We start from the raw sequence: 21887 nt of genomic DNA on the forward strand, positions 1-21887 counted from the left end.
TGCACCCAGGGAACAAGACGTGCAAAGGGGAGTAAAGAGAAATTCCAAGTTCTGCTATTTTCTGACATCATGCTTCTTTCGTACATTATGTAAGAAGTGTGAACAAAACTATTAACAGAGGGTTCATATAGATAGTTAATGAATATCAGACTTGCAGAATTGAACTGAGCAAGACATTGTTCATAATGATCACCTGTATCTCTTTTCATGGTCTTAGAAGGACTTCTGTATATGGAAGATACTTATATATATACAGCATATTATTCTTTATCAATGCTTTGTAAAATATTTATTAATGGAGTTAATAATAATTGTGATTACATACACCCAAAAGTTGCAGCCCTATATTGATCTGAATGTTGTCTACTCTGAATGTTGTCTGCTCACAGTTTTTCCACAGTCTTCTTAACTATTTTAAAATCAGGGCCGTAGTGAGGAATCATTTCATAGCTACAATATTATTGTCCTGTTATTAATGATGTAACATTTGCTATTACAGGCTTCAAATATAAGGAAAATAGCTATGCTAAAAGAAATTGTCTGTTGTTTTATTGTTTAGTTTTTGCTTATTTTTCTTGGCTTGCTTCTCTATATCTTGCATGTATACAATTTTCAGAAACAGAAGGTCTTCCATGTACAATCTCTAAAAAAATATAAGTCTTTCTAGACATACAGAAATGCTAACTTTTCCCATATGAACTCTCTAATTAGTACAAGTGCTAGTAATCACCTCTTTCATAAGTACAGTTATAGTTCAAACTCAGTACCAAAACGCCAGCAGCAACAGCAGTTATTCCGTGGAAATGGATGAATGCTGAATTGAAAAAGTACAATTCTGATCAAAAATTCAGGTTTAAGATAAGTGCTACCGGGAAAAATTCAGCGTCCTGTGCAGCCCCTGCCACATGGATGGACATTTTGCAAGGACATACAATGTTCTGATTTACTACATGTGCCACATGGTCCCTTCACACATGGTCCCTTCATGTATATGCAGGATATGTGGCATTCTGCCAGGGTGGTTGCACTGATAATATCTGTGCCGAATGATGCAACTGGAGATGTATCTCCCATCAGCACATACTCTGCAGGCTCAGTGAGTTCAGCACTCCCAGAAAGCGTCTGTCATTCAACATGGGTAGGGAAGTAAATCTTTAAACGTCTCCTCCAGCACTCTAGGTTAGACAAAAAGGACTGATGAGAACCAAAAATGCGCATTCCAAAGACCAAAACCTTGCAGTTGGATCAAATCTGAAATGAAAACCCTTTGAATTTTCCATTCTTACTTGAACCAGAACTGAATTTCAATTATTATTTTCAAGTCTGTTTAACTTAATCCAGAACTGAACCAAAATCAAGCATTTGTTTTTGCTTTTCTGCCACAGAGTAGCAGTTCAGCTAAGTTTCCATTGTGTGACAGGGATGTCTTTGCCTGTTTGGCACATATATATACATCTTATGTCCTTCACAGTATAAATGTAAGTGCTCATCAGAGCTGCTGTCCTAGATATTATTCATCACAGAGTTCCCTGAATTGGATGTGAAATCTTTATTCATCTGAGCCAGAACAGCTTTGTGTGGGAGGAACCTGGATTGTGTCTGAATCAAAAGCTCTGCTTTCCCCAATATAAACTTCAATTTTTTGAGGGATCAGACTGAGTCCTTTAAAAAGAAAGATTAAAAAAAAAAAAAACCCTATACTGAGAAGGTATTTTGTCCTGTATAAGCAAAGAAAACACAAAACCTCTTTATCTATTTGAGATAAAAGAGAGATACATACTAATCTCAACACTTTCAATAAATGCCCGCACAAAGTTTTTCATTTCCTCAAACTCTGATGCTCCAATATCGGAACTTCCATCCAGAAGAAACATGACATCCATTGGTTTGTTGCAGATTTCTGAGGAGGTGGGACAAAAAAAAAAAAAGTTATTTATACATGATTACCAGAAGTAACATTTGCTAATTTATCAGTAGGAGCAGAAAGGATAGAGATGACACCTGCATTTTTTGAGAAAATGAAGCAAGATAATGATCAGTTGAAACAATGAGTGATGCCTCTTCAATGAAAACCTTAAGATTTATATACAGTGGGATACATGGGTATTTCAATTCTTGCTTTTTTACTAATGCTATTTTACTCTTAGAGGACTAAAACAAAAAGAATAGTAAACAAAAAAAAAAAAACCACAAACACACAAACCAGCCAAACAACAAACAAAAACCCACCGTATAAAACCAAAGCAAAGCAACAAACACAATCAAAAACCACAAAATACACCATGCCTTGATTGACCCTGGCCTGGGGGGAGAGGGTAGAAATCTCTTCAGGAAAAAGGAAGTATATTCTCATTTGCTTTCCTCAAATTAACTTTTTTTCTTTCTTCTGTTACTCTCCAACCTATCTGAAAGCTACTGTACTTTACTGACAAATGGAGCCAAGGATTTCTGAGTTTACAGAAGAAAGGCTGCAGGTCAGTACTGCTGAACTGGGGCAGCATCCTCACACTCCAGTGAACATAAATGGTCCTTCCTTGGCATTTGGACAACAAGATAACAAAGGAGATATGGGAATCTTCTTCAAATTTCAGTGATGTGAGAGGGAAATGAAGGAGACAGGACAGAGGAAAGAGGAAATGATACAGAAATTACATCCAACTTTACCTGGATTTTCTGTCCAAAGTTTACGAGAACAGCATGACTGCAGCACTAATTCAGGTGCTTCTTCAATAAGTCTCCTATAGCTATGTAAGATTATTGGGTTATTAGGCTGACTGATCTTTTTGAGCTCTTGGATACTTGCATTGGGGGTTATGCCAATGGGAATAACATTTATGCTTCTGGGAGGTCGTGTGATTACATCAGTGGAAGGGTTGGATGACACCATATATACCAAGTGAGGAACATCTTGCCTGCCCCCATTCACTGGTGTAAATGTGTGTTTGGAAATATAATCAAGGGCATTCCCAGTGTTGGTAGCCTTCCCTCCTTGGTAGGGTATGCTCCTCACCTTCTCAACAATACTTTCCTTTGACTGTATTTCCCTAAAAGAATACTCCAGAGTGACAGTCTCCGAATACTGCATGACCGTAACATGAATATCTTCCTGTCCTACATTCATTCCTATGATCACTCTCTCGAGGAACTTCTTGATTATATTGAAATTTTCCACCCCTACATTGTCAGATCCTTCCACAATAAAAGCAATGTCCAACCTTTTTGGGGTGGGATTTTCTGAGAGAGGTTGTGTTGTTGTGAGATTCAAAGTGGGTAATAACACACTGGATATTGTTGGAGTGGATGTAGCTTGTAACAGAGAACTTTCCTCAGGTCCAAGATCACATAGATGATCAATGAGGAGATCCTTATTATCCATTAGCTCTAATACATTGTTCATTAGGAAGGCTCTATTATCTGGTGACTGCTTTTCAATGAACCTGATTTGCTCCACATTAACATATGGTCCAATCCCTATAGGCATTACTGCAATTTTTTTATTCTTTAAAGCTGTAAGGATGCTGCGGAGTTTTCCTGGAGACTTGCTGGCTATAAATAGCACTGCAATTCTGGCAGCATTGGTCCTTTCTGCTTTACCAAACACATGAAACACAGTGTATTTAAGAACTTCAGCAGCAGATGCTACTTCATCACCTGTGTATTTTATGCTTTGGACAATTTTTCTCATCTGGGACTGTGTTTTGATATCTTTAAGGCCAAGATAGATTGTGGGGCCAGCCCTATACACTAGAATTGACACTCGGATTTTCTTTTGGGAGATGTGCAGTTTCTTCATCATGCCAGTTATGAATGTCTTCAGCTGTTCAAAGTCCTCTTCTGACAGTTTATTGGAGCCATCCATTAGGAAGGCCAAGTCCATCATCTTGCTGCATGCGTATTCACTGGCTGGTAGTTCAATGTCCTCCTCTGGAGCAGGTGTTGTTGGCATTGGGGTTTCCTCCACTGGTTCACAGGCTACACAGGTTAAGTTCTTCCCTTCACACATACTACAAAAAAAAAAATCAACAAACTTAGCTGTAAAAAAAAATCAGTACTTATAACTACACATCACCCACATGTAACAAAAGAACTTCCATACAAAAATAAATATCTCAAAAATACAGCAATACCAAAACATGATGCGAGTTACTTTTTCCCTGCTTCATTTCCCCACAACTTGCCACAAGCTATTGAACAGCTAAATCCTATATGTTCATGCATGGTTGTTTAGATCCAGGAAACATATGACAAGTTATGATGTGACTGACAGAAAATTCTCCTTGTAATAGCCCTTGGCAGAATGTGTAAAATCTGTGCGTGGAAACTGTCTCAAAACCCACTGAGCCTGAGCAATACAGCTGCTTTCAAGCCACTGGTGGACTGAACTGGCAGATCTGGCATGTTTCACAAGGAAGAAAAACGTGAGGCAAACTGGAGGCATCTAACACTAATTAAAATCACAGAGTAGGAAAGATGCTTTTAGCTCTGATATGACTTAGCAGAGTCTGAAAAGGCTAGGTTTACCTAGGTTTTGACCTCAGTGAAAACAATATGCAGCCTTTTTTCTGCCTCTAAAGTGCATTACTTTTCTTTTCTTTTTCCTGACTTAATTTTGGTTTTTTGTTTTGAATTCAGCTTTGGCTTATGTTTGTCCTTTGTTTTTTTTTTTTGTTTTTTTTTTTTTTTGGTTGTTGTTGTTTTTTTTTTATGCCCTTGTTATCTTCCTCTTATTCACCATGTTCTCTGTTTCAGTCCTTTTTATCATATCAAATGATATATTTCATCTACAGCTTTTTTTCCTCTTTTTATTCTTATTTGTCTTCCTTAAACATTTGCCTTCACCTCAGTCAGTACATTTTTCAATTCCCTTTTCCATGCCAGGTCCCATTTTTCCTTTTTTCCCCATCTCTGCCTTTTCCACTATGCACCTTTCTGTGCTCCCAGGAGATTTTTCACCTCTGTCACCCTTCACCTTTCAGGAACTTCTTTCTATCTTTAGCAAGGCCTTAACACTTCTTCCCTAAGTCCTGGTTGTATGTTTCACATCATTTCTCAGAGCAAAGAACATGACTGTACTTATGCATGAGGTGGTACAGACTCAGCCAATATACTTCTCTTGTCTTACTGGACAGTGTAGGAAACAGAAAAGGAAAAGTTTATGGAAGAGGAAGGACTAAAAAATGCTTGTTTCCACTACCAGAGAAAACCATGGATGTACAAACTAAACAAGCCAACACTGGAAGAAGGTGCTGTTTTCCAGGAAAATACTTTGTTTTACATGTGGCATCTCAGATTAAGTTCTCCCAGTGCCATGTTCTATTCAAGCTGGTTTTAGTGTCTTCTTAATTGAACGATGCACAGCTACTTTTGGCATTAACATATAGCAACAGAAGATTTATTATTTTAATCCTAATATGAACGAGTCTCTTCTAGTTTCCAATTTCCTTTGGATATTTGCTATAAAATTCTTTTTTGTGCAATAATTTCTATTGTTTGTACAGATGGTGCAGTCATCTAAATTAGGTGACAGCTATGCAAAAGGATGTTTCCCTGGTGAGGTAAGTTTTCCTAATGTACTGAAATCTTTTGTGAGCAGTGGCCAGTGTATCAACATTTAAGATAAATTATTATTAAGGATTCGAAAAATTAGAGAACAGAGACGCATTTATGAAGGTTCTTTTTTTGACCTTTTGGTGGAATTCAAGGTTCTTCATCTATACTGTTAAAAAAAAAAAAAAGAAAAAAAGAAAAAAAATTAAGCGATCAGCCTAACAGTCTCATGCCCTGGTTTTATGGCACAGATGTATGCTAGCCTCGGCAAGAGGCCAGGAATTCAAAATTCTTACCCATTTAGAGCTTCTGTGAGGTTCAGAGTGTTTGGAGCTAACATGTTAGTCTGTGCTAATATCTCCTGCAGTTTTACAACTCGATTTCTAATAAATTGGGACAAATTCAAGATAGAAAACTCCCCTGTGTTCACAGTGTTATGACTGACAAGTGAAAGTATCCATTGAAGGTCTAGACAGCCAGAGAATGCCAGACTTGCAGATACTACAAACTCTGGCATAATATGCCACTGGGCAGTACACAGAATGAAAATCAGGCTCTGTTACATTGTAACTGAAGGCCCCAATCAGGCATGATGCATGGCATCGTGCACCCTGCCATTAATTCTATCATATTTGAAAACACATGCAGGCAGGATCAGGCCACAGGATATCATCTTAAAATATTGGGGAAATTGGTTTTCCAGTAATAATACACAATTGCAACTGGTAATAATCTCAGTGAGTTCTAGACTGAGTGCACGTTCAGATTTTTCACTGTATGTAGGATTTTTTTAGTACTGGCAAAAGGAAAGTCTGATGGCTTTATTGATGTTGAATCACACCTTACACAAAAAGAAGTGGAACATCTGAAGCCAGTGGGGCCACCTATACTTGGGAAAAGGACTTTTTTGAAATAAATTTATGAATTTCAATAGCTTAAATTCAGCTGACAACCTATAATCCCAACCATCACTAAAAAATTTCAGTTTCAGATTGTATGCAAAGGGATATTGACAGAAAAGGGTTTCTTATGGATGCGGATGTTCTTAATCTCTCTCCTTTTATCCTACTCAAGAGGCATTCAATTTCACTACATCATACCAAAATTGACAGCGCTGTGGATCATCTCTGTTCAAAATTATTTGTTTTCCATGTGGGATCTTGACATCTTCAACTGCACACACAGGACAGTCTTCTGGACTGACACAATCCAGTGACAGTTCATCAAGTATTTTCCCTGTTTCAAAATAGCACAGTAATATAAAGATGCCAATTTTCATGAATCGAAAAACTAATCGTTGCATTTATCTTGCTAAAAAAATAAAAAACAACACACCACAAACCCAAAAAACCCCTGCCTGTGTTATCATCACTGCCCGTTTGACACAAAGAAGTATTTCCTTATTTCATAAGCACTTTTATTTAGATATTGGAAGTACTTGACCCAATGTATAACCTGCAACAGTCAGTACCATACAGAAGGTGAATACATCTTTAGAATAAAGCATTGAAGATGACAGTAGAAAATGTCTTTTTCCTTTTTACATGGTTATCATTTATTTTGCCCAGTATCCCCTACCTCACCCTGGTCAGAGACAGCAGGGCCCAGAATAGCTATTTTGGGTCTTAAAATACCTGCTTTCTTTGCCTTCACGTCTTATATTTGTTCATCTGAATTTTCCCTCTCCTTTAAGATCTTGCTCATCTTTTACTCTTTCCCTTTCTGTCTGTCTTTCCTCTCCCTGTCCCTTATTTCCCATATTTTTTTTTTTCCTTTCCCCTTTCTACAAGACAGTTGTTGGGAAGAGTTAAGCTGAAAGCTCGGGCTCACAGAAGGTTGCCTCCCGGGCCTTGGAGGTAGTAAGCAGGTCAAGGCAATGGGTTCCCCCCACTGCAGTAGCTACTCTGAAGAAGAGCATTTTATGAATACTCAGCACAAATTTATACCCTCCTTTAACCATACAGTGAACCACGTCTGTTGCTACACAGCCCCTCATGCTCCTGTCTTCCTTCCTGATCACCCCTTTCCCATCCTCTCTTGTTCTTGTGGGCACTGTTTCATTCTCTACTTCTGGGCACCACTTAATGCCCTCCACACACTGTGCTCTTTTCACAAACTAGGGTGCCTCATCAGTTTCCTCCCTATGCAGTAAGAAATCATAGTGAAAACACATCAGTGAGTTTGTTAAGGGATTAACTGTTACTTCTAAGTATTCTGCAATACCCAGCCTTACCAATCTGTGAATATTTCTGGACTATAAGGCTTCTTTTCAAGTAATAGGAACACTTAGGGGAGAAAAAAAAAAAAAGACTCTACAGTAGTATCTACAAGTACCAGAAGCAGAGTAGAAAAAGGTAAGTCATTGCTTAAAGTAAAAGATGGAATTACCTGCAGGACAGTGTACATGGCATCCTTCCACACACTGAAGAGGGCACTCCAGAGGCTGTGGGTGCTGGCATGTTAGAGGACAAGCAGGTCCACAGCTATTATATCGCCATTCACATTGATAATCTAATTGTTGTTTATTCAGGTCCTCACAGCTTTGTGCTATGGAATGAAAGAATTGGACAAAAAAAAAAAAAGAAAAAAAAAGAGCGTGTTCACCATATCTCTCAGAACTATGACACCAAAATCGGTACAAAGTTGAGCACATATACATAGAAAAAGAAAGATTTCCACCTTTAAATAAAAATATATTTATTTTACTACATTCTGGGCAGGCCACTTCTTCACACTTAATATTTTCCACATTAAAAAAGTACTTGTTGTAGATCAGAGATATTTGGTTTGGATAAAAACAATTGCAAAAACTTATTTTTAAATTTTAATTTAAAAAGAGAAAATATACAGAAAACATTTTTTTCTCATAATAGTTTCTAGTACAAACAAACATAATCCCTTTACTGAGGGATTATTTTTCCAGCTATGGCTCTGAATATAAAACAGAAAGGAAATGTCACCACAAGCTGCTAGCCCAGTCCCATTAGAGTGAACTTCTCCAGACATCAGGGGGAACAGAGCTGGATAAGAACAATCTATCCTAGCCAACAGCTTACTGATTAAAAGCTCAAATGTTTTCACCCAATTCTTCATCAGATGCCCTGTACTTACGGCACAGAGCTGGTGATCTCCAGTGAACAACAACACCTTTTTGTGTGCAGACATGTGCATAGGCTGCTATAGCATCACAGAAGCAAGCACAGTCCCCAATAGATTCACAAGTACAAGTGTCATACATGCAAATATCTATGTAGGGCTCAGGATTCACCTGCAAAAGAGAAATATAGGGTACAATACACTCACTGATTCCCCTTTGCCTCCTTCTTCTAGACATATTTAACTTTCAGATGGTTTGCCTGCTCCATTCACCAGGAGCTGAGGTGCCACATAAATCAGTGCAGATCTTTCTGCTGATGTCAGCAAGGACTCAAATCAGGACACATTCTTAAAGTTATTATAAACACTGAAGTTTATTGTCTCTTAATAGTCACCATATGAGGTAACTTAATACCTTTTGGGGCCCTGTCCACATACCCTCTTGTGCAGCAGCTTAGGTCAAATGTAGTCTGAATGGCATTACACTGGCTCAGCTCCCTCTTTCGTCAAATCTCAACCCTTGTGCTTGACTTCCCGTGCCTGTTTCTGGGCTTTAGAGTAAAATTTCCCTCAAGCAGAAACTATTGTATAGCTTTCTACTAGGTGCTATTCTGCATTTTCCCCTGAAGCATCAGCTACAGGACAGTGTCAGAGATGAGAACACCAATTAGTCAGCCTAGTTGCAGTCCTGCATGCTGTCAGCACAACCACACTTTCCCCCTCAGCTGTAATCAGTGTCAGCACATATCATTCAGAATTGAAGAATATGAAACACATGGCACAATACTCACAAGATTTTTGCATTCTTCAAAGAGATCCCCAGACAAAATGCTGCAAGACGTTTCTACCATCACCTGCTTCACTACATTTCCATTACACAGTGGAGACATCAAGGTCTGTTCCCGGCTGGGCTTAATATTGGAAGAGACAAGCACACATTGCATTAGCCTTGCCTTCAGGACCTCCAGACTCTTCAAATTGAAGTGAGAGACTTACTAGCATCAGACATTTTTCATGACAAATGAAATTGTTTCTTTGAGTAAAGTTTCAATCTGTTGTATGACAGGCACAGATCCTGCCACCACAGAATGCAGAGCAGGTCACGCCTTATGGTTTCTCCATCTCTTACTTGTAGGCTGCAGTTTTAATATAGATATTTGATGACAGAAAGTCCCACTCTGTACCAAACCCACCCTGAAAAATTATCATTCACAGCACTACAGAAGGCCCACAAGATTCACAAATATGATCAGCCTTCAGCGGGCAATACCCAAAGCCACTACTGAAGAAGAATGGCTCACTAGTCCCCACATCTCCCATTTAATTGATTGATTGATTTAATTAATTAAATGATTAATTAATTAAATTAATCTAAGAACAAGAAGCATGAGTATTGACATGGCATTTATCATGGAGACAGTCTGCAGGTTTTGTCCTGTGCCTATTACACCAGAACAAGAAGCTGCTCCTTCTCAGTCTTACCCTGAGGTCTCACTACTCATTATTGCAACTTCTTCTGTGTACCTATCAAGTCATACCAAAAAACTGATATTCAGCAAGATAATACTGTGGCTATGTCACATTTGCACATAATTAGTGAATTAAATGAAAAGATTTCATGTGATCAAAAAAATTCCTTTATTTTCTGATAATTTAAATCTTTTAAGGAAAGATCTAAAAGAGGCATTTTTCTTCTCTCTGAAAATGCAAACAAATTTTCAAGGTTAAGTTTTCAGCCTTAAAAGCATCATCTGAATGAAATACTTCATTTTACAAACATCAAAACAAATTGTCTTACAAGTTGCTTCCTCTCGCTTTTTAGTTTGGAATTGTTTTTGACCATAATTATTTGTCAGCTTAAGACAAATCGATTTTTTTAATTTCATTCTTTCAAAACTCTGTATTTGGAAAAGAGGAAGTATACTCTCATATGTAGCATAATTAGTATCCCCATGAAATCACGTAGTCTTTGGCACCAGGACATAGATAATACTTTCAAACGGCAGATATCCTCCTCAAAATTCAGAAGCAGTGATAGATGGCATTAACGTCCTCCCCTCCTGTACCTTGCTTTTTTCTGTTCAAGCCTCTCCAATCTGAAAATAATAGCTGAATGTTCTTTAAAAGAACATTGAGACGCATGTAGAAAGAAATTCACTTTCATTTGTTCATAAATGGACTAAGATTTGGGACATAGAGCTTTGGATAGGGAAATATGAAATTTTTATCTGAACTCTCCCTGTCTGAAAATTACAGCTGGTTTTTTTTTTTAGATTAAGCTCTAAAATGAGATTTGCAGTTTCAAGCAATGGATTTCAAGCATCTGAGCTGGCAAAATCTATGAACAGCCTCTATCACACAGATTGAGTATTTTGACATTTATCTGAAGCCAGGTAGTGCAGAGACCTTAAATAAGTTAATTGATCTTTTATCGGATTTCAGGAAATAATATTATTTGGCAAAAATACGAGGGAAGGAGATCAGTTCTATTACTTTTATTCTTTCAAACCTCTTTGCCCACTCAAGTGATACTGTAAGCCATATTAATTAGTTTTCACACTTCATTCACAATCACCTTTTCAACATCAGCACAGTGTGGATTAACTTTCCAAGAATTCCCAAAGTCAACTGGATCTACTTCAAGATGTTCATTGCTGCTGGTCAAATCATTGTTTTGGATTCCATCAAAATTTCCACACAGACCACACACTTGATCCTTGGAGGGAAAGAAACACAAAATACATAAATCTGACATCTGTGGGCTGGCTTAGGGTTTAGTTAAGAAGTCTTTAATGGCACAAAGCTTGAAAACTGAATTATTCCTGTCCTTGCCAAGTTCACTAAAATGGACATGGTGTCTCACAGAGAAAGTTTAGCTCCTATTTCCATTCTGAATTGCTGAAAGTAGGACAAGTCTGTATCCAAGTACTTCAGGAAGCAAGATGACAACTCTGATCAGTGGTGCCTGTTAACTATTTAGAGTATGTCCCCACAATCCCATTTTAATTTTGGAGATGACAGTCCTATCACCATCACTAGTAAATCTGGGTCTTAATACTGCTCTTCTTGAACACAGAAGAAATCACTCAACTTGCAATTATTCTAGGGCAGCATAGCATCCATCCTTTCTGTCATAACTCATTTCCAATGACCCAGAATTTACCTCTTACAGTTGAACTACCAGGAAAGTAAGCAAACTTTATGGTATTACAAAAAATTCCTTTAATTTTCAAGCAAGTGCCTCCATGGGAATCTATCAACCTGTCTGCATTAAAAAAAAAAGGCTCTTTATCAGAAACAGGTTAACTGCATTCTTTAGTGACAAAAAGTAGCAAAGCAAAAAAACCCACTTACTTTCAAATTGCCTTTTAAGATAACTGAGACTCCCATGGCCAGATCCCAGGTCACACTGATGCTTTTCCCCAGTAAAATGATATAATAACGTCCAGACTTCATGACTTCTAAATCATTTTCATCTTTAGGAGGTACCTCAATGTTTACCTGAAAAAGAAAAGCACAGTGTCCTCTCTACCATGTCTCTAATTCCTATTTCACGTAGGTCACTTTCCCAGTAGGACACATGCTCATAGGTTAACAGCTATTTTCAAACATGCTGTTCTCCAGAGAATAAATAATTCCCATACGCTATCCAGATGCTCTGGAGCACTTGCAGAACTGTAAGCAAGGTATGGGTACGGGACTCATTACAGGCTTGTCTCTACACTGAAAAGCTGCTATGGATAAATTTATTGCTCTAGAAACAACACTTCTGAACAGCAGATTAGGATACAAGTGCAGTATTTCAATCTCATCACATTTCTGTAATTTTGAATGAGGCATGTAACATACACTCGCCACAAATGCTGACACACAAAGCAAATATTGCTAAACAGAAGCAGGGCTGATAAATGGGACAGAGAATATCTAGTTAATGATCAGTTTAGCACTTGGTCAATGGTTCACAGAATAATTATGTTTTATTTTTATTTAATCTTTTTTTTTTATTTAGGAAACTAACAATTCTGTGCTCCAGTGACAGATAGTGACAAAAGGGGTGGTTAGGTTTAAGTGTAATGTGAACTAGGAGAACTACATGCACCAGTGGCCTCTGAAGAACCAGAGCCTCATTCTCAAGTCAGGAAGGACTCTCTTCCCAACCAGCTACACCGCCAGGAAAAATCCTGAGAGATTCCTTTCAGTGTCTCCATTTTTACATCACTTTCACTTCCCCTGTGTGCCTCTTTCTCTTTCCATCTGGCTGCAAATTCACCGCCTCCAGCTACTAAGAATTTAAGAGATTAATTTAAAATCCTTTCTTTCACACTGTAATCCCCTTTCAATGGGAACACTAATAGGATTATTAACCAGATTTGGAGAGACATGTCTGGCATGGCTGTTACTTTAAGCACCACTAATGCATTAACTGAAAACTGCTTAATTGTGAAAGAGGCCAATGAAAACTTCCAGTACAAATAGTAATTAAAGCAAAGAAGGAAGAGGAGCCCGCAAACCATTTTTCTACTCCCCACTTTGAGGGCAAAATACTTCTTTATCCCACTATTCCTTCTTGCTCAATTCAGTAAAAGCTAAGTCCTGTAATTCAGTTCTCTTAATCTCTGGGGTATTACTAGAAAAGTTATCCCCAGAGAAGATATCCTCCAAGGGTCTCTTAAAGAGGTACTTCAATGTCATTAGAGGAAGAATACTTCAAAATACTATTTTAGGAACTGGAAACTTTTTCATCTTCTTCTGTGCTCAATATATTAACATACAGCCTAGTCACACTTGGTCATTTATCTTCCAAATATCTCCAGTAGTCTCTGTTTTTCCAAACTAAAGGGAAAAAAGAGAGGAGGACAAAATTGAGCTAGGAGCTTCATCTAAATTACAGAATTTCTATGTTTAGGGAGGCTTTTAGCCCAAGCATGAAGTCATAAACTTTTGACCTTGCTGTCTGGCACATTTACTTGTTTCAGAAGAACACAAATGATTTAATGATAATTATTTTATTTTAATATGAGCCAGAATTGTAGCACGCAAATACTTCAATTAAATCTCCATTTACTTAAAACTAGAAGGTGCTCTCAAAACAATAGCAACTTAAATAATGGTGCTTAGAAACATTTTAATAGCAAAAAAAAAAAAAAGGTCCTGATTCTCCTGCTTGCTTCTAAGGTTTGTTGTAGAAAAAGAATATAGGAAGTCATCTCTGTGTGAGAATTTGCCTAAGCATCTTCATATCTGTTGTTTTTCCTTAATCCCTCATTTGATTGCTGTTATTTCTAAGAAAACCTCATCCAGATATTACATTGAGCCTTCAACTCAGTAGAAAGACAGCTAAAAATTGAGTCAAGGTCATGTGGACAACCTTGTGATACAGACCTAGTCCTTGCAAAAGACGTACTCTCAGGAACTAAACACTCTGTGTTGCTGTAGTTACTGGGTGCCTTATTGCCTCCTGTATTTTCCCTCCCTTATTTCGGTGTCCGAATGGAATCACAGTTCTTCTGAACAGTCTGTCTCCTACAAAAGCTTTCAGATAAAGTCTGGCTCTGCAGACTGATACTACTATTCACCCTCACTGAAGCAGGGGATTCTTTAGCAGTAGTAATAAAGAATTAGTTGCACAACAAACATCGCCTATGTTCATTCCTCCAGCAACCAAAAGCCTGCGTGGATCACATGCTGACAAGATGCACTGCACAGACAATATTAATAATGGTCATGTTTTACATGTTCCTGTCAAGCCTCAGTGGCACACAGCTATTTGCAAGCAATTTGCAGGCTACGCAAAACCTGTTTCAGCTTTGCCTGTTAACCCCCAACAAGGCAAATGTAGAGTGGTTTCACGTTTCACTGGGAACATTTTTGCAAATCTCTGGTCCAGATGCCAGTTCAGATCAGAGAACTTTGGAAAACCGAGCAATTGAAACACTATAATCCACTATAGCTCTGTAATGTTTGAACACACAGACGGGGTCTTAATTGTTACAGTGCCCCAGGCAAAGAGCTGAACTCTGCCCTTTTGAAATCTTGTTTCCTGCTGTGGGGGGGACATGGGAGGTGGAAGTGGTTCTTGGTTAATCCTTCAGTGTTTGCTGGTAGGAAAGGGGAAATAAAAAAAATGAGAAGGCAGTGATCTGGATTTGCCACGTGACACTTCAAATAAGGGAAAGGATAGTGATATTCACTTCTGCAGTATCAACTTCTTTCAGCCATGACTTCTTTTTTTCCTGTGTTCTCAGTTCTCCAGATGGCTAAATTAGAGCTGAAGTTTCACTAGTCATGGCTTAGTCACTTCTTAGCTCTTTCTTGCACTTAACCTTGCTTGAGATAGACCTAGACCTCCCATGTTTAGAAAAGGCATTCATTATATAAGCTTGCATTGAACAGCATTCTTATCCAAGAAAAATATATTAGCATCAAACAGAAAGACCAAAATGACATTATACCACTGGGAGCAAATGGATAATTCTAATTATGCCAATCTGTTCATTTTATATCTAATTTTCAAGAACCACTGGGCATGAGGCCATTCATGCCTCATCATACTAAAAAAACTGATTTTTTTTTCCCCCAAGAAAGGGAAAGAAAGAGAACAGAAGTGTACATACATTTCCATTAAACAACTCTATTTCCCCACTTTCATACAGAATGATGACCCGTTTGGTGCACTTTTCTCCAGTGAAGCCACAGCCTTCATTTGAAATTAGTATCCGGAATGTCCCAGAGACATCTTTGCAGAAATCCTATCAGGCAAAAATAAATGAATGAGCCATTAATGTAGAACATTTGAAAAACAAATACAGAGTTATGTAGAAAAAGGAAGGCTCAGATAATATCCTGTGCACTCTGTATCCAGTAAGGTGTTGGCATGTCAACTGTTCCCATATTAATTTATGTTATGCTTAGCATTGATATTCATGTGGTCCAACCTTTAAAAAATGAGGTCCACTCTGACAGTGACACACACATGTGCATATTTTGCAAGGAAGACCTGTACTTTTACAGTATCTGTGATATTTTAAACATGTAAAATGGACATAGTATACAGCTATATATATATAGAAATTAATTGACCTAACAGTGAAAACAAGACTCTACAGCTTTAATGATGAAACAGAAGTATAAACCTAGAAGGTTAGGTTAGAAAGAAGGCTTAGAAAGAAATGTGTTGCACAGTCTTGAGTAAGAAGTTCGATGCCCTTGTTTTCCCACCTGTACATGAATAATAATTACAATACTGCCAACGTATTTTTTGGGGAGCAATTAATTAGTTTAATGTATTGATTTTCTTTTCAGTCAAATATTTCTGAGGTGCATGGAGAGTTAGTACTACTTTCATATGATAACTCATGACGCCCAGACCTTTCGAGTTTGTTTGTTTGTTGTGTGTGGCATTTTTTTGTTCATTCATTTTTGTTTGGTCTATAGCTCTCTGTGTTTGTAATCCGAGAAAAACAGATCTCATTTTCATTTTAAGTAGTTTTGTAGTACTGCATGCTATTACTACCCATAAGACCTTTACACAGAGCTCTAACTAGTGTCAGAGCAATTGTTCTTCTGAGGCAATCCAGCTGGCATCAGGGTGGGAGCATATTTCAGAGACTTAGTCAGAGACAGGTTGATCACACTTTCCTGCCCAAGGAGAATTTCAAGGAAGAATGTGCCTTATGAAAATTGTCAACAGACAAAAACATAGCCCCCCCCGAAAACCTGATACTTTTAAATTGCATTATCTGTTGTTACCAACTAGAAGTGGATCCATCTAGTTTTAGACCAAATTTTCAGAGAAATCCTTCTTTTGCATACACATTTTCAAATGCAAAATGATTTGCATCGGTAGATAAGAGATTCTTATTTAATTCTCTAAATTTCTGGTGACTCCCACAAATTGCAGGCTGATGTTAGTATGCTGTGTACTCCAAATAGGTTGGTGCATGGAACAGAATAGTGACTTTGCTGAACCGAACAAGCAGAGTCTGTGCTCTGAAAGCATTTAGAGAAAGTTCAATGAGCATTTCTTGTCTCAGTCAGACAGTACACCATCATTACAGGATAGAGGCCAGTGGATAATGAGGGAAGATTGATTTATGGGTATCTACAGTTCCTTATTAGAGATGAGATTCACACAGCTCCTCTCCATGCCATGCTGCTGTCATATGTTTTATGACTGCTAGCTAGACATATGGCAACCTAAATCACTTCTATAGAACACAATGCAATCTTCAAAGTTCTTAAGGCATCTTTGAAGTCATTAATGAGCTCTGCCCTCCTCTACTATCCACCTGATTTAGTAATTAAGAATATCTTACTGTGATTTATTCAAACATTGGGCTTCTCTCCTGGTGTAAAACACCTTATATATTATCAGACAGCTTCAGCATTTGACATGTTCTTACCTGAACTAACACATATTGGCAGTTTCCTGGAAACTTGTATTTCAATCCATCAAATGTCAAATAATGAGCTGTACCAATAACAGTGCAGGTGCCATCACATGTATTGTTGGTGCATTCCCACTTTCGACCACGGCACACACTGTAACAGAGGAAATGAGTCAGTGACGGTTAGAATTATTTCCAAGTATATAATCAACAAGAGAATGAAAGGTGCTGTAGGCAAAGTGAAAGAACAAAAGTTTATGCCTCCAGGACATGCATTCGTGATCTGAAGACACTCCAAAAGACACAAAAGTGGAGACAATATTTCTGCCTGGGCCTGAGGCAAGGAGTAACCTACTGCAGACCAAAAAGGAACCTTGTTCCCCTCTGTGTCTTAACCCAGACATCAGCTGCAGCTCTGTGAGGAATCTCTGCAGTTTTCTACACTGCTGTCCATCCTCAGGTATGTCCCCAGCAGATCCTCTCTGTGTCTGGCCTTGAGAACACACTCTTAGAGGGCTCCATGCCTGAGTTGCTGTATTTCTTATCTAGAGAGGTTTCCACAACCAACAGCTTGGCTTCCCAGAGATGGGCAGAGAAGATCACAGAACCACAGCATTACAGAGTGGTTGGGGCTGAATGAACCTCTGGAGATCGTCCAGTCCAACCCACCTGTTAACTCAGGGTCACCAGAGCAGATGACACAGGCCGGTCCAGGCAGTTTTGAATGTCTCAGAGAAGGGGACTCCATACCCGCTCTGGGCAGCCTGGTCCAGGCTCTGGCACCTCCCAGCAAAGAAGTTTCTCCTCATATTCAGATAGACCCTCCTGTGTTTCAGTCTGTGCCCGTTGCCCCTCACCATGGCTTTGGGCACCACTGAACAGAGTCTGGTCCATCCTCTGACACCCACCTTGAGATATTGACATTATACTACCCGCACCAGATTATAATCTTGCTCATTAACATAAATTAACATATTTAGGATAGGGTGCAAAAATCCTAATAGTGCATCAACGTGTCAAGTGACTAAGGAATGCGTTTCCCTTTTTCTCACAAGCTGAATGTAGAATTACATGCTTTTTGAACTTCCCTATTACAGAAAGAGGCCCAGACAGAGCCTGCTAGAATATTTCCTAAAACTATTACTATTTTATTTTGGACAACCTGCTCTGAGTAACCTTTTAGAAAAAAACAGATTGATTACCCTCTAAGGACCATTTCAATTAAATACGAAGTATAATATCTGCAACCCTGTCGTATTTGCAGTACTGCCCATTTTTCCCTCATCGAAAGCCAAACCAGTAGCAAATTTAATATCCAACTGATGCCAAAGGACATGTGTTTACTCTAGTGACCAACTTCTGGGACCAAGTAACCTGGGCTGTAATTCAGTCTACCCAGTGGCTTTTGTTCAGATTATATACTTGAGTATAATGCTACCCTTCTCTAAAGAAGTCTCTCTATTCTTTAATTACATCTAATCTTCATGATAGTTTATCTGACCTAGCAACTGGAGACATTACCTCACGGTCTGACAAGAATACACATATGGATAGAAATATTTATCTTTTCTGTACATAGGTACATATATACATACACCCTCTGAGGAATGCCTTATGTTGTGACACTGTCCCCTGAGGTCTCCTGTGAAGATGAAACCAGAATGTCTGCCCTACAGGATAATTCAATTTCTGTGACACACAAATAGGACTCCAAGTGAAATCTCAGTTTATGTGACAGGAGATGTGACAAGACTTCTGATCATGAAAGGAGATACACCAGCGGTTCCCTGCCTTTATAGCTGGCAGGTAATGTTGTCAAGGACATGTCCTAGACTTCCACACAAGCAAAGAATATGCAAGAAAGAAAAGAAGACATCCTGACGTGCAGAACAAAACAAGATGCTGCCTTGTTTTTTCAGGGAGAGGGGAATTCTGAAGAGCAATCAGGCACAGGGTTAAGGTCTTGATATCATTACAACCACATTGCTGTAGCAGCTGTACTGCACTGTCACTACATGCAAAACCAGTGATGGCATGATGAAAGGGACAGCGAGTTTATTATTTCTTCACTCCTTCTTTTGCACTCTTTTTGCCCTTTTGTTTGTTGTCATTGGTTTGGGTTTTGTTTTCTTTTAAAAAACAAAACAGAACTAAACAAAAAAACCCAAAACACATGGTGACCATCTTGTGAGTGGATATTCAAAATGCAAAGAAAACAAATTCTCCTATCTTTGCATAACTCAATTGATTTCAGTGTAATTATACCAGTGTAATGGACAGAAGGAAAAATAGTAGAGTTCCTAGTCTTTATGGTTACATCAAACCAGACATATTCAACACCAAACATTATTAAATTTATGAGAGTTTCCAAGAACATTCGTATCCTTTCATTGCTTGATACATAATAATCTAAATCTTACATGGTTCCATGATAAATAAGGCTCAAGGAGGTAAATACCATTATCCTCATGTTAAAATGAGGGAAAGAGGGAAACTGAGAAATAAAGAGCATCCACTCAGTCCCCCTGCCCTTTTCCAGAGATATCCTGAAGAACTACAAGCCTTGCTACAGAAGCTACAGATATGAAAGGGGATCTTTCCCTTGGCATCCACAGGCTCTTGATCAGTGAAATAAATTGATTTGCTGACTGCAAGAGACTGAGCAAACAAAATTAAACAAGGAGCAAACAATTAAACAAGCAGAAAATCTGCTCACTCATTTGTTTTTTATTGATTTTGAAATGTTAGAATAGCATTTAACACCTTATCTAATAATCTAATAATATAATAAGCAATAGCTTCCTTGAGGTTCAAGAAATATTCATCTACTAAATGCTATATGAATGCAGATGGACACCATCCCTGCCCCAGGTATTTTCTAATCAAGCTCTGTAAGGGCAGGGAAAGTGGAATTCTATCCTCACTTTACAGATGTAAAAAATCAGGAATTTGATCCCAAGATCAAATTGCTAACCAAAGGAAAACCAGGTACTTAACCAAGTTCTCTAATAATGCCGTAACCCAGGCATAAGCATTATTTAATCTTGATAACACTTTACAGTATAGTAAATATCATGCAATACATTTTCTTCAAAGAACTTCTTTAACACAAAACCTATTGCACTCTATGTTATTAAAACTCTGCTAGTAGGTAGAGCAAGACCACGAGTTTGTATATATGCACATGGATAGATTATAGAGTACGTGGTGCAGCAAGATTCAGATTAGAAAATTTCTGCTGTGTACAGCTTCATATATGTTATTCCAAAATTTTCACTGAGCTCTACAATGAATTCCCAATACATAGCATAACAAAGTTTTGCCACTAGCTTAGACTTGGAGACATTCCGTTGTTCATGAATTCAGGTCTCCCATATGTCAAGTTGAATGTAAATGCCAAATCTGACACCTCTGGTTCATATATTGCGTTTGCAGGTGTTCACATCTGGCTAAGAACAAGTGAGAATGAGAACTCCTGCAAAAGCAGTACAAAAAGTAAAAACAAAAGAAAAAGAAGATATGACCTCCAAAATGCAGACTCTCAATTCTTAGTAATTCTCAAAGCAATAGTAATTTCCTATATCACTTTCTAAATGACATTTGACTTGATATTTGCTGAGAACTATCATGAAGCTTTTCAAAGTCATAGTTCAAAAAAGCTCTAGTGACATATTTGAGTGGACCTTTTTCAAATTTTACTTTCTCATTCAAGAAAATACCTAAAATGAGAGGAAGAACTTTTTATCAATGAGAAAAAGCATGATTTCTAACATTTTATTCACTCTGATATTGAAGAAAATTCAGTGTATTAGAGCAAATGTCACTTACAATTGCATTGCCAGAAAGAAAAGGGCAGTTACAAGATGAAGCAACATAGTTGCAATTATTTTAACATTGAAGATTATGACTTAAAATAAAGAGACTCTGCATGGCTATTGTGAAGAATCTTGCAAATTTTGCTTACGATGACTAGGAGTTTTACGCCTTTATGCTATTGTTTCACTAAAATTTTCATTGTGTCTGTTTTTCAGCTGAGTTATTTTTACCTATATGCAGTCTAAGCAGGTTATAGCATATATATCTATAAAAATACACCACCTTCTCCTCCACCTTCCTCCCTTCAAACATACTTTCCCCCAGATCTAATTATAGTATATGTTTCACAATGTAATATATAGCTGCAAAGGAAAATAAATAAATAATAATAACAAACAAAAACCACAAAAAAAACCACAAACCAAAACAAACAAAAAACACTAATCAAAAAAAAAAAAAAACAAACCGCAAAACACCACCACCACAAAGCAACCCACCACATAAAACACATAAACCTCATATCTATGTCTACTTTGTCTACTTTATACTAGTTAGGAGCAGTCCCACAAGTTCAAAAATACAATACTTTGAAATCCCTGTTGCTTAAAGTTCAATGCACAAAAAAGAAACCAAAATGACTCCAACTCCACCCAGTCATACAGAGGATGACAGAAATACTTCCTGGGGTTGCTGCAGAGCTGGGCAGGGGCATTTTAGGTAATATGTACAAGAGATCCTGAAGTCTAAGTTCAAAGGGAACAGTTTCCACACTTCTGGTGACTGGATGTCCTACACCTTGGACTCTTAGAGCTCTGCAGGAATGGATCACCACTCCCTCCACAAGCACACATGGAGGGTGAAGCACCTCTCCAATGCAGCAAGCTGTGCAGGCAGAAGCCAAGAACTGTCCAGCAGGCAAATACCTTATACCTTACCCAAGTTGTGCTGAGGGCTTCCTTCCACTGAAATCTTATAGCCTAGCACTTTTATTTTGAACCTACAAACTGTTTTTCAAGAACCACACAGGATAGATAGGGACAT

At 38.1% G+C, this 21887-nt stretch overlaps 1 protein-coding gene across 1 annotated transcript in view; it reads right to left on the bottom strand.

Annotated features, from left to right (window-relative positions):
• VWF (von Willebrand factor) overlaps window positions 1-21887 on the bottom strand; it is a gene marked incomplete at its 3' end in the record, with an annotated part of 145307 nt that overhangs the window by 67275 nt on the left and 56145 nt on the right. Inside the window, exons 20-29 of the mRNA XM_080343088.1 lie at window positions 17046-17184; window positions 15258-15392; window positions 11998-12144; window positions 11219-11359; window positions 9435-9554; window positions 8659-8815; window positions 7936-8094; window positions 6648-6783; window positions 2665-4004; window positions 1781-1900 (exon numbers count right to left, since the gene is read on the bottom strand). Of these exons, the coding sequence (XP_080199214.1) occupies window positions 1781-1900; window positions 2665-4004; window positions 6648-6783; window positions 7936-8094; window positions 8659-8815; window positions 9435-9554; window positions 11219-11359; window positions 11998-12144; window positions 15258-15392; window positions 17046-17184 (2594 nt within the window). The remainder of the gene's footprint in view (window positions 1-1780; window positions 1901-2664; window positions 4005-6647; window positions 6784-7935; window positions 8095-8658; window positions 8816-9434; window positions 9555-11218; window positions 11360-11997; window positions 12145-15257; window positions 15393-17045; window positions 17185-21887) is intronic.

The sequence above is a fragment of the Nesoenas mayeri genome (assembly GCF_963082525.1).
Source record: "Nesoenas mayeri genome assembly, chromosome: 1".
NCBI classification, from domain to species: domain Eukaryota; kingdom Metazoa; phylum Chordata; class Aves; order Columbiformes; family Columbidae; genus Nesoenas; species Nesoenas mayeri.